Consider the following 19,588-nt stretch of genomic DNA (forward strand, 5'->3'; position numbering starts at 1 on the left):
TTTTTTATTAATAGGTTTAAATACTTATTAAATTTATTTTTTAAATTTAAAGTAATTTTTTATTTATTTATAAGTCTTAATATTAATAATTTTATTTATATATTTTTTAAAGTCTAAGTTAATTTATAATAGGATTTTACTTATATATATTATTATAAAAGCTATTTTAATCTTATTTTTAATATTAAATATTAATTAAAAATAGAAGTTTAACTAGAATAACTAGTTATTAAGCTTATTTTTTTTCTTATAAAAAAAGTTAAGTTTTAAAGGTTTAGTTTTATCTTTTTTAATAATAGTTAATTAATATATTATTTATCCTTATTAGAGATATTACCTATTTATTATAAGTTTAGTTATATTTATTCTAAGAGTATTTAATATATTATAACTTTAATATTTAAACTAATAAATAATATTAAATAATTTAATTATAAATATATAAGTTAGTTCTCTTAAAATATAAATAATAATTAAAGAATAAATAAAAGTAAGATAATAAAATAGAATTAAGTTATAATTATCTTAAATTTTATAATAAAAAATAAAACTTATATTAAATATAAAGAAATTTATTTAAAGAAGGGAATAAAGAGTTTTATATATATAATTTTATTTAACTTACTTAATAGTATTTAACTTTTAATTACTTTAAGCTTATTTAATCTAGAGATTATATAATACTTTTAATATTTAAGTATACTTAAGTACTCTAGCTATCTTTGCCTCTTTTTAATTATTTTTTCCTTATAACCTAGTATAGCTATAGTCTTTATTCTATAATAGTTATCTTATTATACTTATTATATAAGGTTATAATACCTGGCTATTAAAAATAGTAAATAGTTAAAAAGTATAGAACTTAAAAAAGTAAATATAATTAAAATAAATAGAAAATAAAATATTAATAATAAGAATAATTCTTTAAATAAAATAGTTATAAAAAAGAAAAAAACTTAAGGTTATAAAATTCTTTTTATTTTATAATAATTAATAAATAATTTTATAACTTAAAGTAATTAAAGTTAAATAAAAGTTAAAAGAGGTTAAAAGTAAGGTAATTAATACTTACTTTTATAAAGTAATATTATAATTTTAAAGTATATTAATGTAAATAATATAATATATATTTATTTTTAATATATTATATATTTACTACTTTAATAATACTAAAAACTCTACTTTATAGCCTATTTATATAGTAATTAAAAATTTATAGCTTAGCTATTATATTTAAAGTATTTAAAAATAAAATAATATAAAACTTTTTCTTTTCTTTTTTTTATTAGATTTTAAAAGTTTTTAATAAAATATAGTTAAAAAATATAAATAATTTAAATTTAAATATAAAAGCTATATATTTAGACTTAAAAACTATATTATATTTATTTATATAATAATATATATTATTATATAAAATAAGAAAATACTTTTATAATATATTTTATTATACTTATTTATATAAATATAAAACTTTAAATAATAGCTTATTATTAAGAGAAAAGTAAAGTATTAATAAAATATTATAAATAATATTCTTTAAAGAGAAAATAATTATTATATTATAATTTATTAAATATATAAAAGTGTAAACTAATAATTTAGCTTATTAAAAAGTAGAAAAATATTTTAAATACTTATTATTAAAGATAAAAAAGTTTATATTAAATAATAAAAATTTCTTTTTTTATAATAAAAGTTAATTTTTTTTAATTTTAATAAAATATCTTTAAATTAAGTACTTATTAAGAATCTTTTAGAATTTAATAAAAGCCTTTTTTAAGTATATTTCTATTATTTCTTTATATTATATATTTAAGTCTTAATATATTTATTTATAAAATATTATTTAAAAGTATATTTAAAGTAACTTAAAAATTTAATTAAAATAACTTAAAAATCTTATTAAATATAATAAAAATTAAATTTTATTTAAAATTTACTTTAATAATATTTATAATAGTATTTAAAAAAAGAATTAATATAAATATATTTAAATATAAACTTAAGACTATATTAATACTTTTTATTATATTCTTTTTATTTAAAATATATTTATTATAAATTAAATTTAAGATTTAAAACTTATTATCTTTTTTTAAAATAAATAATAATAATATATTTTATAATTAAAAATAAAATAATAAATTTAATTAAATTATCTTAATATATTTTAAGAATAAAAATAAAAAAAAGAAAATTTTAAAGAGTTTTTACTTAATAATAATATTAAATTATAAGATTTATATAGTAATTAAAATATAAATAATAAATTAGTTAATAATATACTATCTTAATACTATTATTAAGTTCTTTAAAAACTATATTAAAATCTTTTATAAATATTATATTAATAAAATACTAGCTATAATATATATTATAAGTAGAGGAGTATTATTATATATAGATTTAAGTTGTTTTACACTTACTTAGTACTTTTCCAAGTACACTTAACATTGAGTTAGAATATAGTCTTCTATTAAATCTTAAAATAATATTATAATAGTTTCTCTATAGCTAATAAGCCTTTAGATTCGTTCTATCTAGGAACTCGACATCATTGTCCTAAAATTAATTCATTGAATACGTCTTGATTCAATCAGGTCAGCATCACAGCAGCCGATATTAAAGGTCTTTATGTGTTGAAATAGCACACAAATGTCACTTTCTAGACGGATTGAAAGCGTTTTCTGTATTTCTCCAGCCTATCAGACACTCTTTCGCCGTTCCAAAGTTCCTCGTACTCCTCTCCAAACTACGCTCTGGCAAACCGACCTGCTCCAAGGCAAAGCTGGCTCCAACCGCTCCATAGCAGGTGGCTTCGTAAATCGATTCAGTTTCAAGCAGCCCGATGGCCAATGACCCAAGATACGCATTGCCGGCACCGGTCGTATCAATGATACGAGGGTCATCTATAACATTGTCCGTTATACTGTTGTCTGCTATAACATCGCCCGTCATAATATCGTCTGCTATAACATCGTCTGGACTGTAACATGCTGGGGACCAAAAAGCGCAATCTACCGACATTGTGAAGCTGCCTTGCTTGCCACAGCGTACAACGACATAGCCTCGGTTTTCTCTCCCGATTCCGGACCTTGCAAAGGTGTTCGCGTAATCAGTGATCATTGCGGATGATATTTCATTCTTCGAGTTTCTTACAAAGATAGCCGTCAACTCAACGTGATTAGGAGAGAAGACATCGACCAGCCGTGCAGCTTGTTGAAACAAATTGTAATTTGCAGGGGTACAGGAAGATGGCCTTGGTTCCCACACTATTAGCGGCTTTGCTTGTGTATGTGCAGACCGCCGTAGTGCGAGTATTTCTTTGACATCTTTGATCACCTCGTCTGGACTTGCCAAGAGATGGAAGCTGCGTGAATGGATGAAAGCAGTGTTAGCAAAGTCCCCAACACTGATAAGCAACGTTGGTGATGTGTATTGAAATGTTTTCTCTTCAAAGATCAATACTGAACTCCATTGGCTGTCCTAATCCCATACCTGTCTGTGAGTTATTTTGTCAGTCGACCGCGGGTCGTTTTTCGATCTTGTCGTTCCTGAAAAGTGAGGCTAGTTCCCCATGCCTCAAGTTGCTTTCGAGAGCTACTTGGAAAATCCGGTCCAGCTTTAATCAAGAAACCTATCGAAGATGCTGTGGACGGCTTTTGAAACAAGCGTGCACCAAGAGTACCTTTGCGGCTGTCAACAATTGCCAATGGAATCAAGTGTACACAGGGTCCGAGGTCTTTAAAGGAATAGATTGCTCACTATAGGCTCCCGAACCACCGATAACGTCTTCGAGGAGCTTTCCAGAATACAAAGATATCTCATCTAAGACTACCATTCCCATTGAGATACAACTTACTGGTGGGTGCTTCGGCTCTTGACGCCTCATCTAGCTCGCGACCGCTGAGACTCCGGTAGCCATCCCAATATCGAGACAGAGAAGTGTAAATGCTCAACAACAAGTACCAATACTGTGGACGCGCTAAAGTAAGCAACGAAGGCTCAGCCTTATCGGGCATCTCTTTCGGCGACCCACTTCTGGATTGCCTCATAAAATATACGAAGGTGCACGGGATGCTTTGCCTCCTGTCTATTCAGCCGCCTTGATCCCTCATACCGAGAATTCTCTTGGATGAAATTGCCTTCATTGTCGACAATTAGAGGTTCTGATGTCTTGGGATGCTCTTTCAAAGGTCGCCATCATCTTCGTACTTGGCGGGCCTTGAGCAGGCAAAGGCAGACAGTGTGCTAAGCTAGCACGCAACCTACCATGCCGTCACTTGAGCGTCGGAGATATCCTCAGAGCCGAGAGAAATACCCCTGATAGCCAATACGGCCATATCATTGCGCAAAATATGAAAGAAGGCAGGATCGGCCCGGCAGAGATTACGACTGAGCTCCTACGAAAGGCAATTGAAAAGAATTTGGCAGCCACTGGAATCAAAGTGTTCTTGATTGATGGTGAAGGCTGTCGCTGAGACTGCACAAATTGCGCATATCCAACAAACATGTGCTAATTAGAAGTAGGATTTCCACGCAACTTACACCAACTCGGCTTCTTCGAGGCGAATGCTATTCAGGCGGAGTTTGCACTATTCCTAGATACTACAGAAGCCATCAGACTCTCTCGACTCATGAGGCGTGCACAAGCACAGCAAAGACAAGATGACATACCGGAGGTGATAAAGAAGAGGTTTGAGACATTCGAGAATGAATGTATGGCTGTTGTGCAAGAGTTACAAAAAGAGAGCCGTTGCGCTCGCATTGATGCAAGCCAAAACGAGGCCGAGACGTTTGCAGACATCCAAAACATTTTGCAAGGAGTTGTGCCCTCACTCTTCGCGGCCTCATGATTCAGATGTCTCAAGAGTTTTCTGAATTGATAGGGGGCGCTACAAGCTGCGTTGCTGATGGATCCTGCTGTGCAGTACGGAATGATAATGTATACCCTACTGGTCCTCTATGCCCTGTTTCATGCTTGTGCCGCCCGGTGTTTTCTATATCTTTCTTGGTCTTCCGACGAATTTGGATACGAGCGAATAGAAGTGTGATGGAGGTGAATAGAAGCGCCACGACTATAAAAGTCCACATTTCTGTGTCATGCGTCATTTGCGTGTTCATTCCATATGCCGCCTAACAACAGAGTCAGCTCGTTCGTCCCATCTTGAAGTCTAAAGTAACTCACAGCAACAAAGGATGGTGGCAGATACACAATGGTCACAAGTGTCAGTCTTCGTAGACTTTCCCCTGGCGAAATGATTGCGCAGCGTCTTGACGCTGTTGCAACAGAATCTCACTTGAGAGGCGTGTTTGCTTAATGTTCGTTAAACTAAGGATCTATTCCAAGTGATAAGTAATCGAACAATTGGCTCAAGACAAAACTGGCCCACCATCTCAAGTGTAGTTGTCGTACGGTTCCTCAGAGCCTTAAGACGAATGTCCAACACCTTGAGAGCGTTATTCTCTTGCGAAACTTCTGGTCGAAACTCTTCAGGGTAAATGCAGCGGGAATCGTTGGCATGATTTAACAGATAAGAGACGTAACGAGTATGATGGAACAATTGGCGCTGGAAGAAATCGATGTTCGAGACGAACGTTCGGTGTAGATAGGGCGCAATATTAATAATGTTATCGTCATCAAAAGCATCGTTCTAAAGTGTCAGTCTGCTTCCAAGAGATAGGGTCCCAATGAATCGTACAAGCTCTTCCAGAAAGTCTTCCATCCCGCCAAGCAGAAGTTTCCAGCTGCTCTTAATTATCTCGAAGTATTTTGACGGTCAAGCCAAACCCGTCATGTCCTAATCTTTCCAGGTGCACATCAATTCTTCCTTCGCTTCCGCTGCTATCCGAAAGTACACTTCTAACCCCAATCTTCCCTCACCGTCATACTGCGCATGCTCTCCCCCTTCTATTTCCCCGTCTTTCTCACACGCTCCGTACGCACTCGCGGGCGCAGGCAAACTCAGCCACTCCGCAATCATATGTCTGTTATTCGGCACCAGAAGGTCCAACTTATAAGCCGCCCTCTCTTTTCCTCGCCAGAATCGTATCACCTCCAACGTCTCCGCCTTAAGCTGCCGGCACGTCATCATTAGCGCCGAAGTCGCATACACCAGCGCCCTCGACGAGAAAGAGGGTAGAAAAAGTGACTTCTCGTAGGTGGACCGACCGAAGGGGCGGGAGAGCAGCTCTTTTATGGTTGGAGTAGGGGGAAAAGTGAGTTCACAGTAAGAGGGAAAGGGGGAGGTGCAGAGGAGGACGTGCGAGATCATGGAATGGAGGATTTCCGGGGGTAAGGAGAGAAGTGTGGTTGCCATTTTTTGGAGGGGTTAGGAGGGTTTGATGCTTCTCAGGGTTGAAGTGGGAAAGGGGGGAGATAGAAAGGTGAAGTTGAGGAGGGAGCGTGATGACGAGGTGGAGATGAAGGGGCTTTTGTGGAATGACAGGTGAGATTTCAGCCTTGTGTTTTGGTAGCTAGATTTTTCTCTAGAAAGTCAATCGGAGTGGAAGAAGTGGTCTAGAAGAGTTGACCCCGCTACCGGCCACACCCTCCGATCGGCCTTGGACACAATGGGATAACCTCTGCTCTTCGCAGCAGAACCTCTGCCGCTTGATCGACCAAGTCATTCGGTCATCTTGCCAAGAATGCCAACGATCTGTCGACACTCCGATCACAATCGGTTTAGCTCAGGACATGGCGGGTGAGGTATTAAATTAGACTCGAAGCGTCGTGTGGTGTCGTGCGCAATGGTCAGCTTAACAAGGATTGCGGTTGGTTGCAAGAGACAAAATCTGGGGTAGCACCAAACTAGCGGTACTCAGGGCTTTTTTGAATAAGGATTACTTTAACCTGTTCGGGAAAAGCTCATAATAGAGACTTGGGTATTTGAACCATTTAGCGAGGCCCGATTGATCTGAAAACTTATGTTCTTTGTGTTCTTTATACAAAGAGTTAGTTGTAAAGTTTTGAACTTGATTGAGCAGCTTTCAAGTATTGAATACCCAAGTCTCTACTATGACTTTTCCAGAACAGGTTAGAATATTTCTTATTTAAAAAAGCCCTAAGTACGTTTCGAGGCTACCGCGACAAGTTTCGTCAGTCATCGGCAGCGTCCAGACTAAATCACAGAACTTGAATGCGCAGCGGACCGGGATGCCTGCTAACGTAGCTGCCACCTCATATATCGTACCTTAGGTAAGGTACCTCTCCCAGCGGTGTGGAACTTAGATCCTTCCTTTCAACTACACAGACTAACTTCCGACTCGCTTTCTGGCTATGCCCAAAAGAGGATTTCGCATATGCAGGAGTGTGCATGAGCAGCCAGATGTGGTAACCACCCTACCTCTTGAAGGGGGTGTCGGATTCGGTGACAGCTAATTTGTCGGAAAGTATTTTGGCTTATCCCTCCTTCGGCATTGGAAAACGCTACGCGGACCAAGCGTTTGTAAGAATTTGAAGCTTTGACATCTACCAGCTCGCTTCTCCTGCAGGTCTGGTCAATCACACGTGAGCGTGGCGTTAGTCCTTGCACATCGGCAGGAGGGACAAGCGACATCGGAATCATGGGACTCACCCCAGACCCACAGACAGGCATGCGTTTTTGGCGCAAGGCAGGTTCCATACATAAGCTCCGACCCTGCAGTTTGTTCCAAAGTCCTGGAAAAAGTCTGCTGAATAGTGACGCATTTATTAAGAGCTTCTACGACTGCAAAGACGTGTGGTTGCGGATAATCATCTGGAAATTTTTCAACTGATACAGCACCCCCTAATCATTCACGCCAAAATGTTGGGCAAAGTTTGGAATGTCTCCTTGTCTTCATTGCTCAAAACTGCTTTTGTCCTTTTGGGCATTTGGCTATCCGTGCGGTTGTTGGGTAGAATCAGACGTACTTTCCAGGTTCGCCGCCTTGCCGCCGCTCAAGGCTGTGGTCCAGCTGTACGATGGAAGTCCTATGATCCTTTATTCGGCTTGGATCTTCTCTGGACAATCTATACAGACTACACTGCCCACAAATTCCTGGATGCGACTGTGAATCGCTTTATAAAGTTGCAAACAAATACCATCGAATACTCGACCTTATGGGGTTCGCCGACCATTTCCACAATAGAACCGGAAAATCTCAAATGCATCTTGGCTACAAAATTCAAAGATTTCAACATCGATCACTACCGGAAGGAGGCTTTGAAGACAATCATCGGGGAAGGCATCTTTGCCTCTGATGGCCAGTTCTGGCAACATTCGCGCGAGTTGCTCAAGCCGATCTTTGCCCGAGCGAAAATCGACGACCCAACCTTCCTGGAGACGCATGCTGACGACTTGGTGAAGGCAATCTATGCCGAGGGTGATAATATAATGGACCTACAGCAGCTGTTCTCCTCCGCGAGTCTGGACATTATAACAGAGTTTCTGTTTGGAGAGAGCGCTCGCTCTCTTGATCCCGACAAGCGCAAAAGCAGCGACGGCGACAAGACTGAGGCAGAGAAGTTTTACGACGCCTTCAGCTGCATAGTGCGATCTATCAATGGACAGGACTCTAAGTTTGGCGTCTTGTCCTTCTTCCTGCCAGACTTCAGCTTCAAAAAAAACAAGAAAATCATGGACGCCTATGTAGAGCGTGTGATCGAGAACGCCATTGCAGACGAGGAATCATCTCACAACCCCTCCTCCGACACCAAAAATGAAGGCCCCCAACGCGACACCTTTCTGTCCGAAATTGTTAAAGCCACCCAAGACCGGCCCAGACTATGCGCTGAATTCCTCAACATCCTGCTCGCCGGACGAGACACCACCGAATCCTTCCTCTCCAGTATCTTCTTCACCCTCTCTCAACGTCCCGATATCTTCAGCAAACTCCAACATGAAATTGATAGCTCTGGCATTCCCATGGCCCCTAGCTTCTCTCAACTCAAATCCCTCCCCTACCTGCGCGCTATCCTCAATGAAGCCCAGCGCCTCTATCCTTCCGCCCCTGAAAATGATCGCCAGGCGATAACGGATACAGTGCTCCCTCTTGGCGGGGGTCCCAACCAAAAACTACCTGTGTTCGTGAAAAAGGGTACGACCATGCACTGGAGCACCTTCGCATTGCACCGCCGCAAGGACCTCTACGGAGACGACGCGGCAGAGTTTCGGCCTGAACGGTGGCTGGATGGACCAGACGGGGAAAAAGGGTTAAGGGTTAGTTGGGAGTATATACCCTTCAATGGGGGCCCCAGGGTGTGCATTGGGCAGCAGTTTGCGCTGATGGAGGTGAGCTATTTGACGGTACGATTAGTGCGGGAGTTTGGAACGATCGCGGCAGTGGAGAAGAAACCTTGGGTAGAGAAGGCGACTATAGTCGCTACCGTCAACGGAGGTGTGAAGGTGAAGGTGACGCCGAGGAAGTGAAGAGGTATATATCTTGGAGGAATTGTTCAAAGCGGTATGCAAGGCTTGTGAAGTTCCTCTGCTCTTGCGTCGTTATCTAGGGAGTATTGAGGTATGTAATTCCGGCTTGAGCATTCGAGATGAAAATAGGCCCCAGCTACACCCCCTCCACTTCAACTTCCAGTCTTCTAAATTCTTCATTCAATATACTCTCCGCCTATTACCTTTTCATCCCGATTCATGCTTTCCCATAATCACCTTACGCCGCTTCTCTCCCAGCTGTCCCGCTTTCAAATCGTATGTCTCTACATGTACGAGCTCAAGCCTTACATCCTTCTCGAATTCATCTTAGGCCCTGTATTGCATGCTTGTACTACGGCGCTGACGTCGTCTTGGGGAGGCATTGTTCTATGTGCCAGCCCTACCCACCACAAGTAGAGCCATCGCACTTCAATAATAACGCCCGAGTCTCAGGGAGGTCTCCGATGCACCGGAGAATGTGTGGAAGAAGGCGTTTGAAGGTTTGTTCCTTTGCCTCTCGTCAGCCCCTATCTCTCACATTTGGGCATCTAAAAAGATCAGCTTCGGACATCTCATCTAGGCTCATCAAACAAGTCGATTTACGGAGGCGAAAGATGCACAGAATTGTCGGTCATGAAGACGAAGGGTTGTTGAGTGCTATCAAGGCAAATCTTCTTCCCTACAGTTGAATTGTGCGATCAGTGTCGCTCAAGTCCATAGCGGGAAGCTTCTCAAGCTAGTAATTGAGAGCCATAATGGCGCTAATCCACAGGATGCTCTTAATGTTGGCGTGAATAGCGTTCATCACCTCGTTCGAAGTCTGTGCAAAAACGTGCATATTTGAGCTGACGTCGTGTGCAAGAAAACTTAGGAGGGAAGCTTGGTCAGTCGCTATCGTGCAAGACAGAAAAGGTACGATGCTCAGAACCTGAAGTCGCCAAAATGCCGGCATCACTGAGTCCAACGACCAAATACGGCTTCAAGCATTAGATGACATGGACTATTCGACATGTAATACTTCTTTACCCACCAAGATCGAATCAGTGTCTTGAATGAAGGAGAGTAAGGTAAGGCCGGAGGGGCTTAGCCAAAGATAATTAGCGTACCTAGGCAGGTTATTATAATTAAAACCTTGGCACAAAAAATCTTCTAAAATGTTGGCGTCAGGATTTCAAACCTAATAAACGGCAAAAAAGCGATTGCTTAGAGCTTGCCGTCAACTTGCTTTCCAGATATTGATCCCTCATTTCCAATGAGTCGTATGATCCAATTCTGACTCTTGGCTCATTAACCATGATGCCATCGCCATTGCAAGTGAATGCCACCCTCAGATCGGATTTCCTTGTGAATGCGCTGCCGAGACGAGAAATACGCGAAGAAATACGAGCTAGCGGTGACCAAGCTCTGCTCACATGAAGCTACACTCAGACGGGATTGGCTCTACTGAAGTCAGCAAAGTCTGCCGTGCCACCCTTATCCCTTCGATATCGCCGTGGCGATCGCCTGACATCTGGAGGTGAGGGATGCAGGTCTCCGTGAGACGCAACTGGAGGCAAAGGCGCAGAAAGTTTACCCTTCTTTCACAGGGTCAGGACGATTGGAGCGGCTGGTCGTCCAGTCTCCTCTCGTGTCGTACGGGCTTGGATCATTGGCTTCATTTGAAGAAACCCGGTCTTCTTGTTGAAGGATGCGATGTGAAAGTACCTATGATCAACAGCAGATACCGGCAGCAGGAGTTGTCGCGAATTTGCTAAGGATGCAGCAAGTTCTAGCTATTCTATAGGCAGTGTCTAGCACATGGCTTCAGGGTCGACATCAACGGTCGCATTTGGTGCGTTAGCCACCTTGCTTGGATACGTGGGTGCAGAGGTAGCATCGCTGGGAATATTCTCACGACTCCTTTGGCCCGAGCGCTTTTACAATACCTCTAGTCCCAGCGACCTTGCTGCCATGGTTGCTCTTTTACCGATGGGGGGCCCTATACACAAAGCCGCACTTGCGGCGCTCGATCATCTCATCGCAGCAGGGCTCAACAAGGGTTACTGTCGAGGGGATATGCTAGGGACTGCGTTTTACGAGGATACTAAGGTGACTTACTCTGTCAAGAAGGGAGCCATAGACGAGGACACACAACAGAAAGAAGCCAGGAATGGATTTTGGATACGCACTCTGAGACTTGTCAACTGGGATGTTGTTGATGCCAAAGCAATGCCTACAAGGCAAACTACTACAAACAGCTTTCAGGAAGCTGAACAAAGACGGACTCTTCGATCGAAACGACCCGTACTTTGGCTGACACTTGAATATGCATCAGGTAGCGACAAATCAGCGTCGGCAGCACCAGAATCGGTAAAGAGCTCCGATATTAATTTGGGACAATCGGTCAGAGAGCTTTCTAATCCCCTGGATCTTCGAGCCGTTGGAGGGATTATTGCGACTGAAGCAATAACTGTTTCGGTCGGTATCTTTGTTGCAGCACACTGGAAAAGCCTCTTCTCGATCTGGTTTCTCACTCCACTCCTTTGCAAGGTCTTAAGCCTCGCATTTGCAGTCCGCCGCCAGGCTCTAAACACCAAACCTGTGCGCTCGATCTCATCGAAATTACCAGTCCAAACCCTGGAACCTTCACGCCACGCAATGCCCAACCAATGGGTTGTTGAGATCTCTGACACTCGAAGAGGCTTCCTGATGATCCAAGGACCGCGGGATCTTCTGCTTCAATTCTTTCAGCACTACGGTCACCCAGAGCGCTATCGACGTGGCATCAACGGTGATCGCCTGCGTGAAGTCCTCTCGTTGGCTTTGATTGTCCTCTGCATCTTTATATTTCCCGCCGGTCTCGTCGCTTTCGTCTTCGCCCCTCAAGGGGTTCAGTGGACTTGGCTAGCATACCAACTCTATACCACTGTTGCCATGCATTTCTATCGTTTTTGCAACGGTGACAGCTTAGGATCCACCGAACAAAGGATGGCTCGCGTGCTGCAAAATCAACAGCCCGCAAGGTTCTGCGACGCTCAGGGTACAAACTTGTTAGTCAAATTGGACATTGACGTCGTTGACGGCATGATGCAGGGTAGGTATGAGGTAGATCGGCGATTGGATCAATCTTTTCGGGCATCACCAGGTCTACCAGCTTGAGATCGCACTTGCGACGTCACAGCTGGATGAACATACGTCAATTGTTCTCCTATCGTTCCACTTTGGTAGGTCTTACTTTGTCTGAGATAAGATCGACACATGTCAAAGCCTTTTCCAAGCGACGTGAGTCATGCGAGCGTTCTGCATCTTACCAGCTATGCAACCTGGGATCGATACTCTGATCTAAGACCTATATTGTCAACTCTTCTTACATTAGTTTTGCGTTTTCGAGACGAAGATCTGATGTAATTTCATAAACCTCTAATTCTTGGCTTGGGTAGGACCTCCCTTGATCTAGCAGGACCTGCCAACTTTAAGACTTAGCTCAATGCACTAAAGGATTGATGTTGAACTGATCGAGACGCGACTCTCCGCTTCTTTTACGTGACGTCTTTTAAGACGTTTCATTATTTTGGTACTCTCTCATATAGCTTCGCTCTATAGTACATATGAGGTAAATGGTGAATCGATGGAGATCGATTGCCCGAAACAAGGTCCTTTCGATTTGAGTGGGACATATTGGAATATCCTTTGCATCGACCTCACTTCAATCACCAACAATTTGAAGCAGGTACCAGAGACACTGATTCACCTCACCTTTCTGAAGTCGAAGTTGATGATACTGGGTTTTCTATGGGTTGTGGAAAAGAATGACAGGCTGACAACTTCTCGACAGTGCCCAATGCCATTGTGGTTACTTGCAAACCTTTCATGCCTGGATTGGACTGAAGCGTGGTCTTTTGGAAGCGCAACTGTTTGACTTGCTATGCAGACGCTTGCTGAGTGCGCGAACGGCTTTCGCGAAACAAGCTTGTCTCGCGTTGCTTTTCTGGTGCGTAAAGCAGTCACAGTCTTAGTGCTAGGACTGCAAATAAAACGTGAAGATGAAGACCTGGCAAGTCGAGGGTCAGCAGTCAAATTGCTGTTACGTCGAAAACCAAGAAAGATAAGTGGAGCCGCGAGTCCTCAGCCATGTAGGAACAAATTAGCTTCTCATGTGGAATGCAAGGCGGATTGGCTAAAGGAGGAGGCAAAATGCAATGATGGACCATACAAATTGCTTGCGGAGTCATGCGAGAGCCTAGTGAGCCCAAGGTTCCAGGTAGCAGTGTCAAAGATCTGCATTACTCGAAGAGGTCTGCATTACTCGAGAGGTCTGCATTACTCGAGAGGTCTGCATTACTCGAGAGGTCTGCATTACTCGAGAGGTCTTGGACGCTACTGGAAAAAGTGAACGGAGTTGTATGGCTACATTGTGTCGTGATTTTGCCAAACATCAAGTGACATGAGAAACAAATGAATCTATTGATAGCATCGTGGCTTCTGGTCCTTAGCGTGTTCATGCGGATCCTTCAATCTCGCGACTACAGGCATACATTGGAATGGCAACGTAGACTTGAGTTTTGGGATGGTCCTACATATAGCGCCTCTTGAAAATCCAATTCTATCTAGTCCATTCAGATAGCCGATTGTGTTAGTCTTGTCATGTTGCAAATGACGAGTTTCCTGGATTATTTGGACATCGATCTGACCCCATAGTCCCCCCATCTCTGGGTAGACTTGATGAACAATTTTGATCTTGATGGCGTCAGTAGTCGCTACAATGTGTCAGAAAGTTATTATTTGGCGGAAGACGACAGAGAGTCCTCCGTGGATCAACGTGGATATGGTAGTCCTTTAGCGAAGACCGCCGATATTATCAGTCCGTCTACCAATAGCTGTCAGGCCGCCTGTGTAGGGCGAAACGCCCTGCTTTATCCACAAATGCCAATGACCAGGAATTTGTGGCCTCTGGGCCTCGCTGGCGGGCCTATATGAGACTTTCGCCAAATTCTGCCTTTTTCCAAAACTGGCCGCAGATGCAAACTTCTGTAGAGGAGTCGATACAGCGGTTCAATATACTTGGATCCGATCATCCCGATTCTTCCTCCGCCTAAAGTGTCTGAATGAATTTTCCTATCGCGCTTAAACCCGTCTCAAAACAACAACCTACCTTTCCCAATGACATATTGACAAATGAAGAGGCTTTCGCACCTTGTAGTCAGGAGAGTCTATTTGAATTTGGTCCACATGCAGCTCGTTGAAGCTCGCAGGGCCTGAAAGCCTGCATTCGAGCCTTTTGTGTAACCTGGACTGCAGACCTTGAGCCTGTTGGAGTTGGAGTAAGACCGCCACGCGGATCACTATGCCGTAACTGACCTTTGCTTAGGCTTACTCTTTTTGCTCCCTGAGCTTGATTCGTCATTAGTAGCTGGTATCTGCTTGACCTCTCTCGCGTCTAGCGACGGGACGCGTCCCAAGTACGGGCGACTGGTTGATAGTCTCGTCACAGCGCAGCAATGCTTCATTATGTCCGCCATTCGAATAGCGGCCGTTGTCTTGAGTACAAATAACAGATTGACTCTCCAAATCTCACCAAACGATGGGTGCTTACATAATTGTTGTGCCATTGGCGCCGAATGGGTGCCTGCCTGGGACCCTCACGATGCTAGTAATATCACCCTACGCCTGTCTTACGTGGTATGTCATTATTTTCATGGCAATCACAGTACTGCTATCGACTCTCACGCTGAAGGAATTCGGAGAGCTTTGGCACGGCGTCTTCTTCAATTTCCAAGCTCCATTTGAGATAGCCGTACGTAAGGCGGCCAAAGATGCATGTGGATTGAGAGCTTCGGATCTCAATACGATGGACCCACACGTCGTGAGAAATTCGCTGAGTTGGTTGATCTATACCTTCTGTATCATCCGCTATCTTGGCTACGTTGTGCGACATGTTCTAAAGTCTCTATCGACAATACTTTGCGCCGAGGGTTTCTTTGAGGAATCCGGCATTGGCCAAAAAAGGTCCGAATTACAGCGGCTCTCCCATTTGCTTGCGCTTAGTTTCTCTGTTTTGCCTACTTATCTCGAATCAAAATCGAGTTACAAAGGGGCCACTTCGTCTCACCGAAGTGGAGCTCTGGCAAAATCGTGGCGATGACATTTCAGGCTCCGTCGTTGATTGAATTCTGTGTCTGGAGAAACGTGAGTAATATCTTTTTGCAGGCCGAGTAACATCTATGGCGATTGACCCATTTGATGAATTTAGTGAGATCAGAAGAGAAAAAAAATGATCTATAGATTTCCAGTTGGCTGGCGAGCGGTCAATAGTCTAGTCCGAGGACCAGCTGGGCTAGCTAATCTAGAGATGTCATCTCACATTCCATCACAAAACGCATCAACCCCAGCTTCGTCTGTTCATCCTTCTGAAGCAAATGTCCAACAGACGTTGACGCTAGCAGATCGGTCTGTGGACGAGACAGGTCGAGGTGAGGCAATCTGATTGAGAAAGACCATAGGAGCCGAACACGCCTTTGGCGATAAGACTAGACAAACCTAGGGAGCCTAGTTACACCTTCATAGATTGTTGCTGCTCTGCTACATCTTCTTGTCAATAGTTTTACACGTCAGGACAGCATGACATTGCAAAGAGGTCTATCAGCAATCGCCGGGTCAAAGGAAGCTCCGAAGGATTAGGTAGACCGGGTGACCCAGCAGTACTAAAAGACAGCCTCTTGAGCGGACGGCAGGCCTTTCACCCCAGAATTAAAGACAACCGAGGCGATGTTGAAGTGCCGTCTTGAGCATTCACTCTCTTGGCCCAAGCTTTCTCTCGTGGATCGTGGAGTCCTGGGTCAGGGCATTTGATGTTGTCACAATGAAGTGAGGTAGGCATGCCATGTGCTAGCCCGAGGTGGGGTTTCTTATACGGGTGATACCTTGCATGCATTGCCAAGTCACGCATGCACCTCAAATCTCGAGCCAGCCAATAGGAGTCATAAGCCTGTAAATAGTCGTCGTAAGCTCCTGCAAGTCATTCATCGGACGCCTCGCATAGGGTCCCTGACAAGTTAGACCGCCTGAAGAGCTAGGGTCTAGATCCTCTGGTGTACTCCCACTTTGAGAAGTCGAGGCCTTTGGACTTAAAGCTCTCGAGTTATTGTATTAAAGCTTTTTGCGAGACTTAGAATAATGTCTTTCCTTTAAAAATATTCCAAAGAGATTGATCAGTTCAAAGACAAGTTCCTTGGGGGCGACGAGAAGAAGAAAGGTCAGCCATGATTGCTCCACCTAAAGTTTGCACTTCCAAAGGAGCTGATATGTTTCCCCCTAGAGTCTTCCAAGGAGCAAGAGTCACAATCACAACCCCCGGGTCTGCGTCCTCAGGGAGGGCCACAACTTCCCCCTGGCTGGGTAGCACAATTTGATCAAAATAGTCAGCGTTGGTACTACCTCGAGCAAGCCACTGGCAGGACACAATGGGATCCACCCTCATTCTACCCGTCGCAACCCCCACCGGGATCTGGTGCTCCTCATGGAGCTCAGGCACCTCCTTCACAGGGCGCCCAGTATGGTGGAGTGTACCCCGCGTCAGGCGAAGAGAAAAAGGAGGAGAAAAAAGACAAGAAGGACAAAAGTGGTCGAAACATTGCTCTTGGTGCAGCCGGAGGTCTGGCTGCTGGCGGTGCACTTGGCTATGCAATGCGTACGAGCCTTGCAAACATCGGAAGTCACGACTGAGAGCAAGAACTGATCGTCTTTAGATAATGATTCATCTTCTGATGAAGAACATCACGCCACGCGCCCAGCTGGGGTTCCCTACGAGTCGGGAGCCCCATATGAATCAAGGGCGCCTTATGAGACTGGGGCTCCTTATGGGACTGGTTACACCCAGCCAGGGCCGTATGCGGGAGAAGCGCCGCTTCCGACCCGCACAGTTGATGGAGATTCAGTGTCTAGTAGTGATAGGCAGTCGGTTGAAGAAGCTCGGAAGGATTATCAGGAAGCTGTTGCCCATGGCTCTGGATCGGATATTGCAGAAGCGAGGGAGGAGTACCAAGAAGAATATGAAGAATTTTTTGATGACTGAGTTTCCCTCAGCTGAAGCGTGAGTCATATTTCGACTGGCATGGCGGTTTGGTGCGAAAACCTTGCTGAAAAGAGGCTAAAACGCATAGCAATTCGAGGAACGGACAAGCTTTTATACTCCAGTTAATTGCGAGTGATTAGGCTTCAAGATGAATTAGCTTTCTGCACATTAGCTATGTGAGCTCTAGATTCATTGCAAGGCTTGCAAGAAGCTCTCACAAAGCACATCTTTGTTGACGTCTTTTGAGGGATGTGTATGCAATTAAGGCCAAGACGGAGGAGAGCACTCCTACCCTGATGCCTAGTGCTAGATTTACAGCCCTCTTCATGTTGTCAAAATATTCGTCTAGAAGGTGACCCCCTGCGATACCGATCCGCGATCCCAATTTGTCTCCTGCCATGGATGTGGCATAGGTAGCAGGATCCATACCATGTAAAGAGAATGAGCTAGCATCGTTTGCAATTGGGTTCTTCACTACATCAGCTTCTCGGATCTTTCGTGCTCGATAGGAGCGAGTCAGGGCCCAAACGATGAAGCGGATATCCCAGTGCGAGAAAGTAGGCCAACGCCATAATTGTTTAGTCGCGTCAGGACTATAGAACTGAAGGAAATCTGCCACAATACCTAAGGTCAGGCCCCACAGTAGTAGTCTTTGTCTCTCATCTCGCGAATGTGGGTTATAATTATCATTAGAGGTTTTAGAAAGGGAAGAGAATGTACTCTCGGATGGATGCAGCTCCACGGCGCTGAACACCATCTGGCCAGAAGTCAAACGAACGAGACGCTTCACTACAGCGCTATTGCCAGACTGGGCCCGATCTGAAATGTCAGCATATTCGCAAGTTCGCGAAGCAGGCGCTAGCAGGCTATGAAGCGACACCCAATGGACCGAGTGAACCTCAGCGGGCTGTAGGTCTAGTGGAGGTGTATCGTAACGCATGAGAAGATAGACGAAGGGACAAAGCACCATTATGCTTTTAAAGGTCAGTGAAGCGCGGTGAAAACTATTTCGGAAATTCTTACGGCAGCTTGCCCCAAGCCGTGGTGAGAAGACGTTCTGGCAGATTACCTACAGGCAGGCAATGGTCCTGCTGCAGCTCCAATCCTGTCTCTTCAAATGTTTCGCGGACACTTGCTGCGCGATCATCGATATCCTCAGGATCTCTTTTTCCACCGGGCAATGCTACCTGGTTGGACCAACGATCACCAAGCCGTGCCGCCCGTTTAATAAACAGCACCTCCGGACTACTATGGCATACCCATTCATTGTCGAAAAAATTGTCTAAGCAATCGTCGAATGATCTGGTGGCAACAGAGCATCTGCTCGGATCATAGGTTGCTTTTTCCTTAGGCTGTGGCTTGAAACGAATGATAAGTGAGACCGATGCTCGCTTTTTGCAGTTTGGCGGGTTCAAGACGCGGGGACATGGGTTGGATTTCAAACGTTTCAATAGAGCTTTGATTGCTGCATTGCTTGTCTCCTGGGACTGTGGAATTGACTGCTCCTCCATCGGTGGCGTAATGAATACTTATCTAGGCGAAGTGAATGTTGTTGAAATTATCCGCAGGGGATCGAAGAACATCCCTGCCACGCTATTTGAATGGATCTGTATTAGGGTGGGGTGAGCATATGACATGTAACAGACTGCCGAGGGTGCGCGGGAAGTGAACTATCCTTGCTATCCCAACCTAGATAAGGGGCTATCGTCGGGCCGAACCTTCCGATATCTAGGCACAACCCACTTAGAGCTTTTTTAAATAAAGTATATTATTAGCGGTAATACCGGCCCTAAACTTATAAGTTTTAAGTAGTTATATAGTATTAATAAGGAGTTATAAATATTAGAAACTTAGTAGGCTTAACTAATATACTTTACTTAGTTTTAATTAATTTATTTTTTAAATAATAGTTATAAACTAGTATACTTAAGGCTTTTTTAAATAATTAATATTTTTATTAATAATTCTAATTCTAAGGTTATAAGTTCTAAATAGTTATATATAATTAATAAAATAGTATAAATATTAGAAACTTAGTAAACTTAAATAGAATATATTATTTTATTACTTTACTAAGTTTTAGTTTATTTAGTCTTTAAATAGTAGTTATAGACCGGTTTGACGTTCGGATTTATCGGGAATA

General features: G+C 43.0%; 4 protein-coding genes across 4 annotated transcripts; 3 read left to right on the forward strand and 1 right to left on the reverse strand.

Annotated features, from left to right (window-relative positions):
- Nucleotides 1-7,790: 7,790 nt before the first annotated feature.
- Nucleotides 7,791-9,395, forward strand: KY384_000263 (uncharacterized protein; the record flags this gene model as incomplete). The annotated part of the gene is made up of 1 exon (XM_044808800.1): nucleotides 7,791-9,395. The coding sequence occupies one exon, from the start codon at nucleotides 7,791-7,793 to the stop codon at nucleotides 9,393-9,395; it is 1,605 nt and encodes a 534-aa protein (XP_044665553.1).
- A 1,797-nt stretch (nucleotides 9,396-11,192) lies between these two features.
- KY384_000264 (uncharacterized protein) lies at nucleotides 11,193-12,533 on the forward strand (the record flags this gene model as incomplete). Its single annotated transcript, XM_044808801.1, has 1 exon — nucleotides 11,193-12,533. The coding sequence occupies one exon, from the start codon at nucleotides 11,193-11,195 to the stop codon at nucleotides 12,531-12,533; it is 1,341 nt and encodes a 446-aa protein (XP_044665554.1).
- Nucleotides 12,534-15,645: 3,112 nt separating this feature from the next.
- KY384_000265 (uncharacterized protein) lies at nucleotides 15,646-17,096 on the forward strand (the record flags this gene model as incomplete). Its single annotated transcript, XM_044808802.1, has 3 exons — nucleotides 15,646-15,844; nucleotides 16,576-16,626; nucleotides 16,690-17,096. 3 exons carry the CDS (start codon nucleotides 15,646-15,648, stop codon nucleotides 17,094-17,096), a joined length of 657 nt encoding a protein of 218 aa, XP_044665555.1.
- Nucleotides 17,097-17,659: 563 nt separating this feature from the next.
- On the reverse strand, nucleotides 17,660-18,956 carry KY384_000266 (uncharacterized protein; the record flags this gene model as incomplete). Its single annotated transcript, XM_044808803.1, is given in 2 exon segments — nucleotides 17,660-18,449; nucleotides 18,469-18,956. The coding sequence occupies 2 exon segments, from the start codon at nucleotides 18,954-18,956 to the stop codon at nucleotides 17,660-17,662; spliced, it is 1,278 nt and encodes a 425-aa protein (XP_044665556.1).
- Nucleotides 18,957-19,588: the final 632 nt, after the last annotated feature.

Source organism: Bacidia gigantensis (assembly GCF_019456465.1).
Source record: "Bacidia gigantensis strain McMullin 20006 chromosome Unknown contig_49, whole genome shotgun sequence".
Lineage (NCBI taxonomy): Eukaryota > Fungi > Ascomycota > Lecanoromycetes > Lecanorales > Ramalinaceae > Bacidia > Bacidia gigantensis.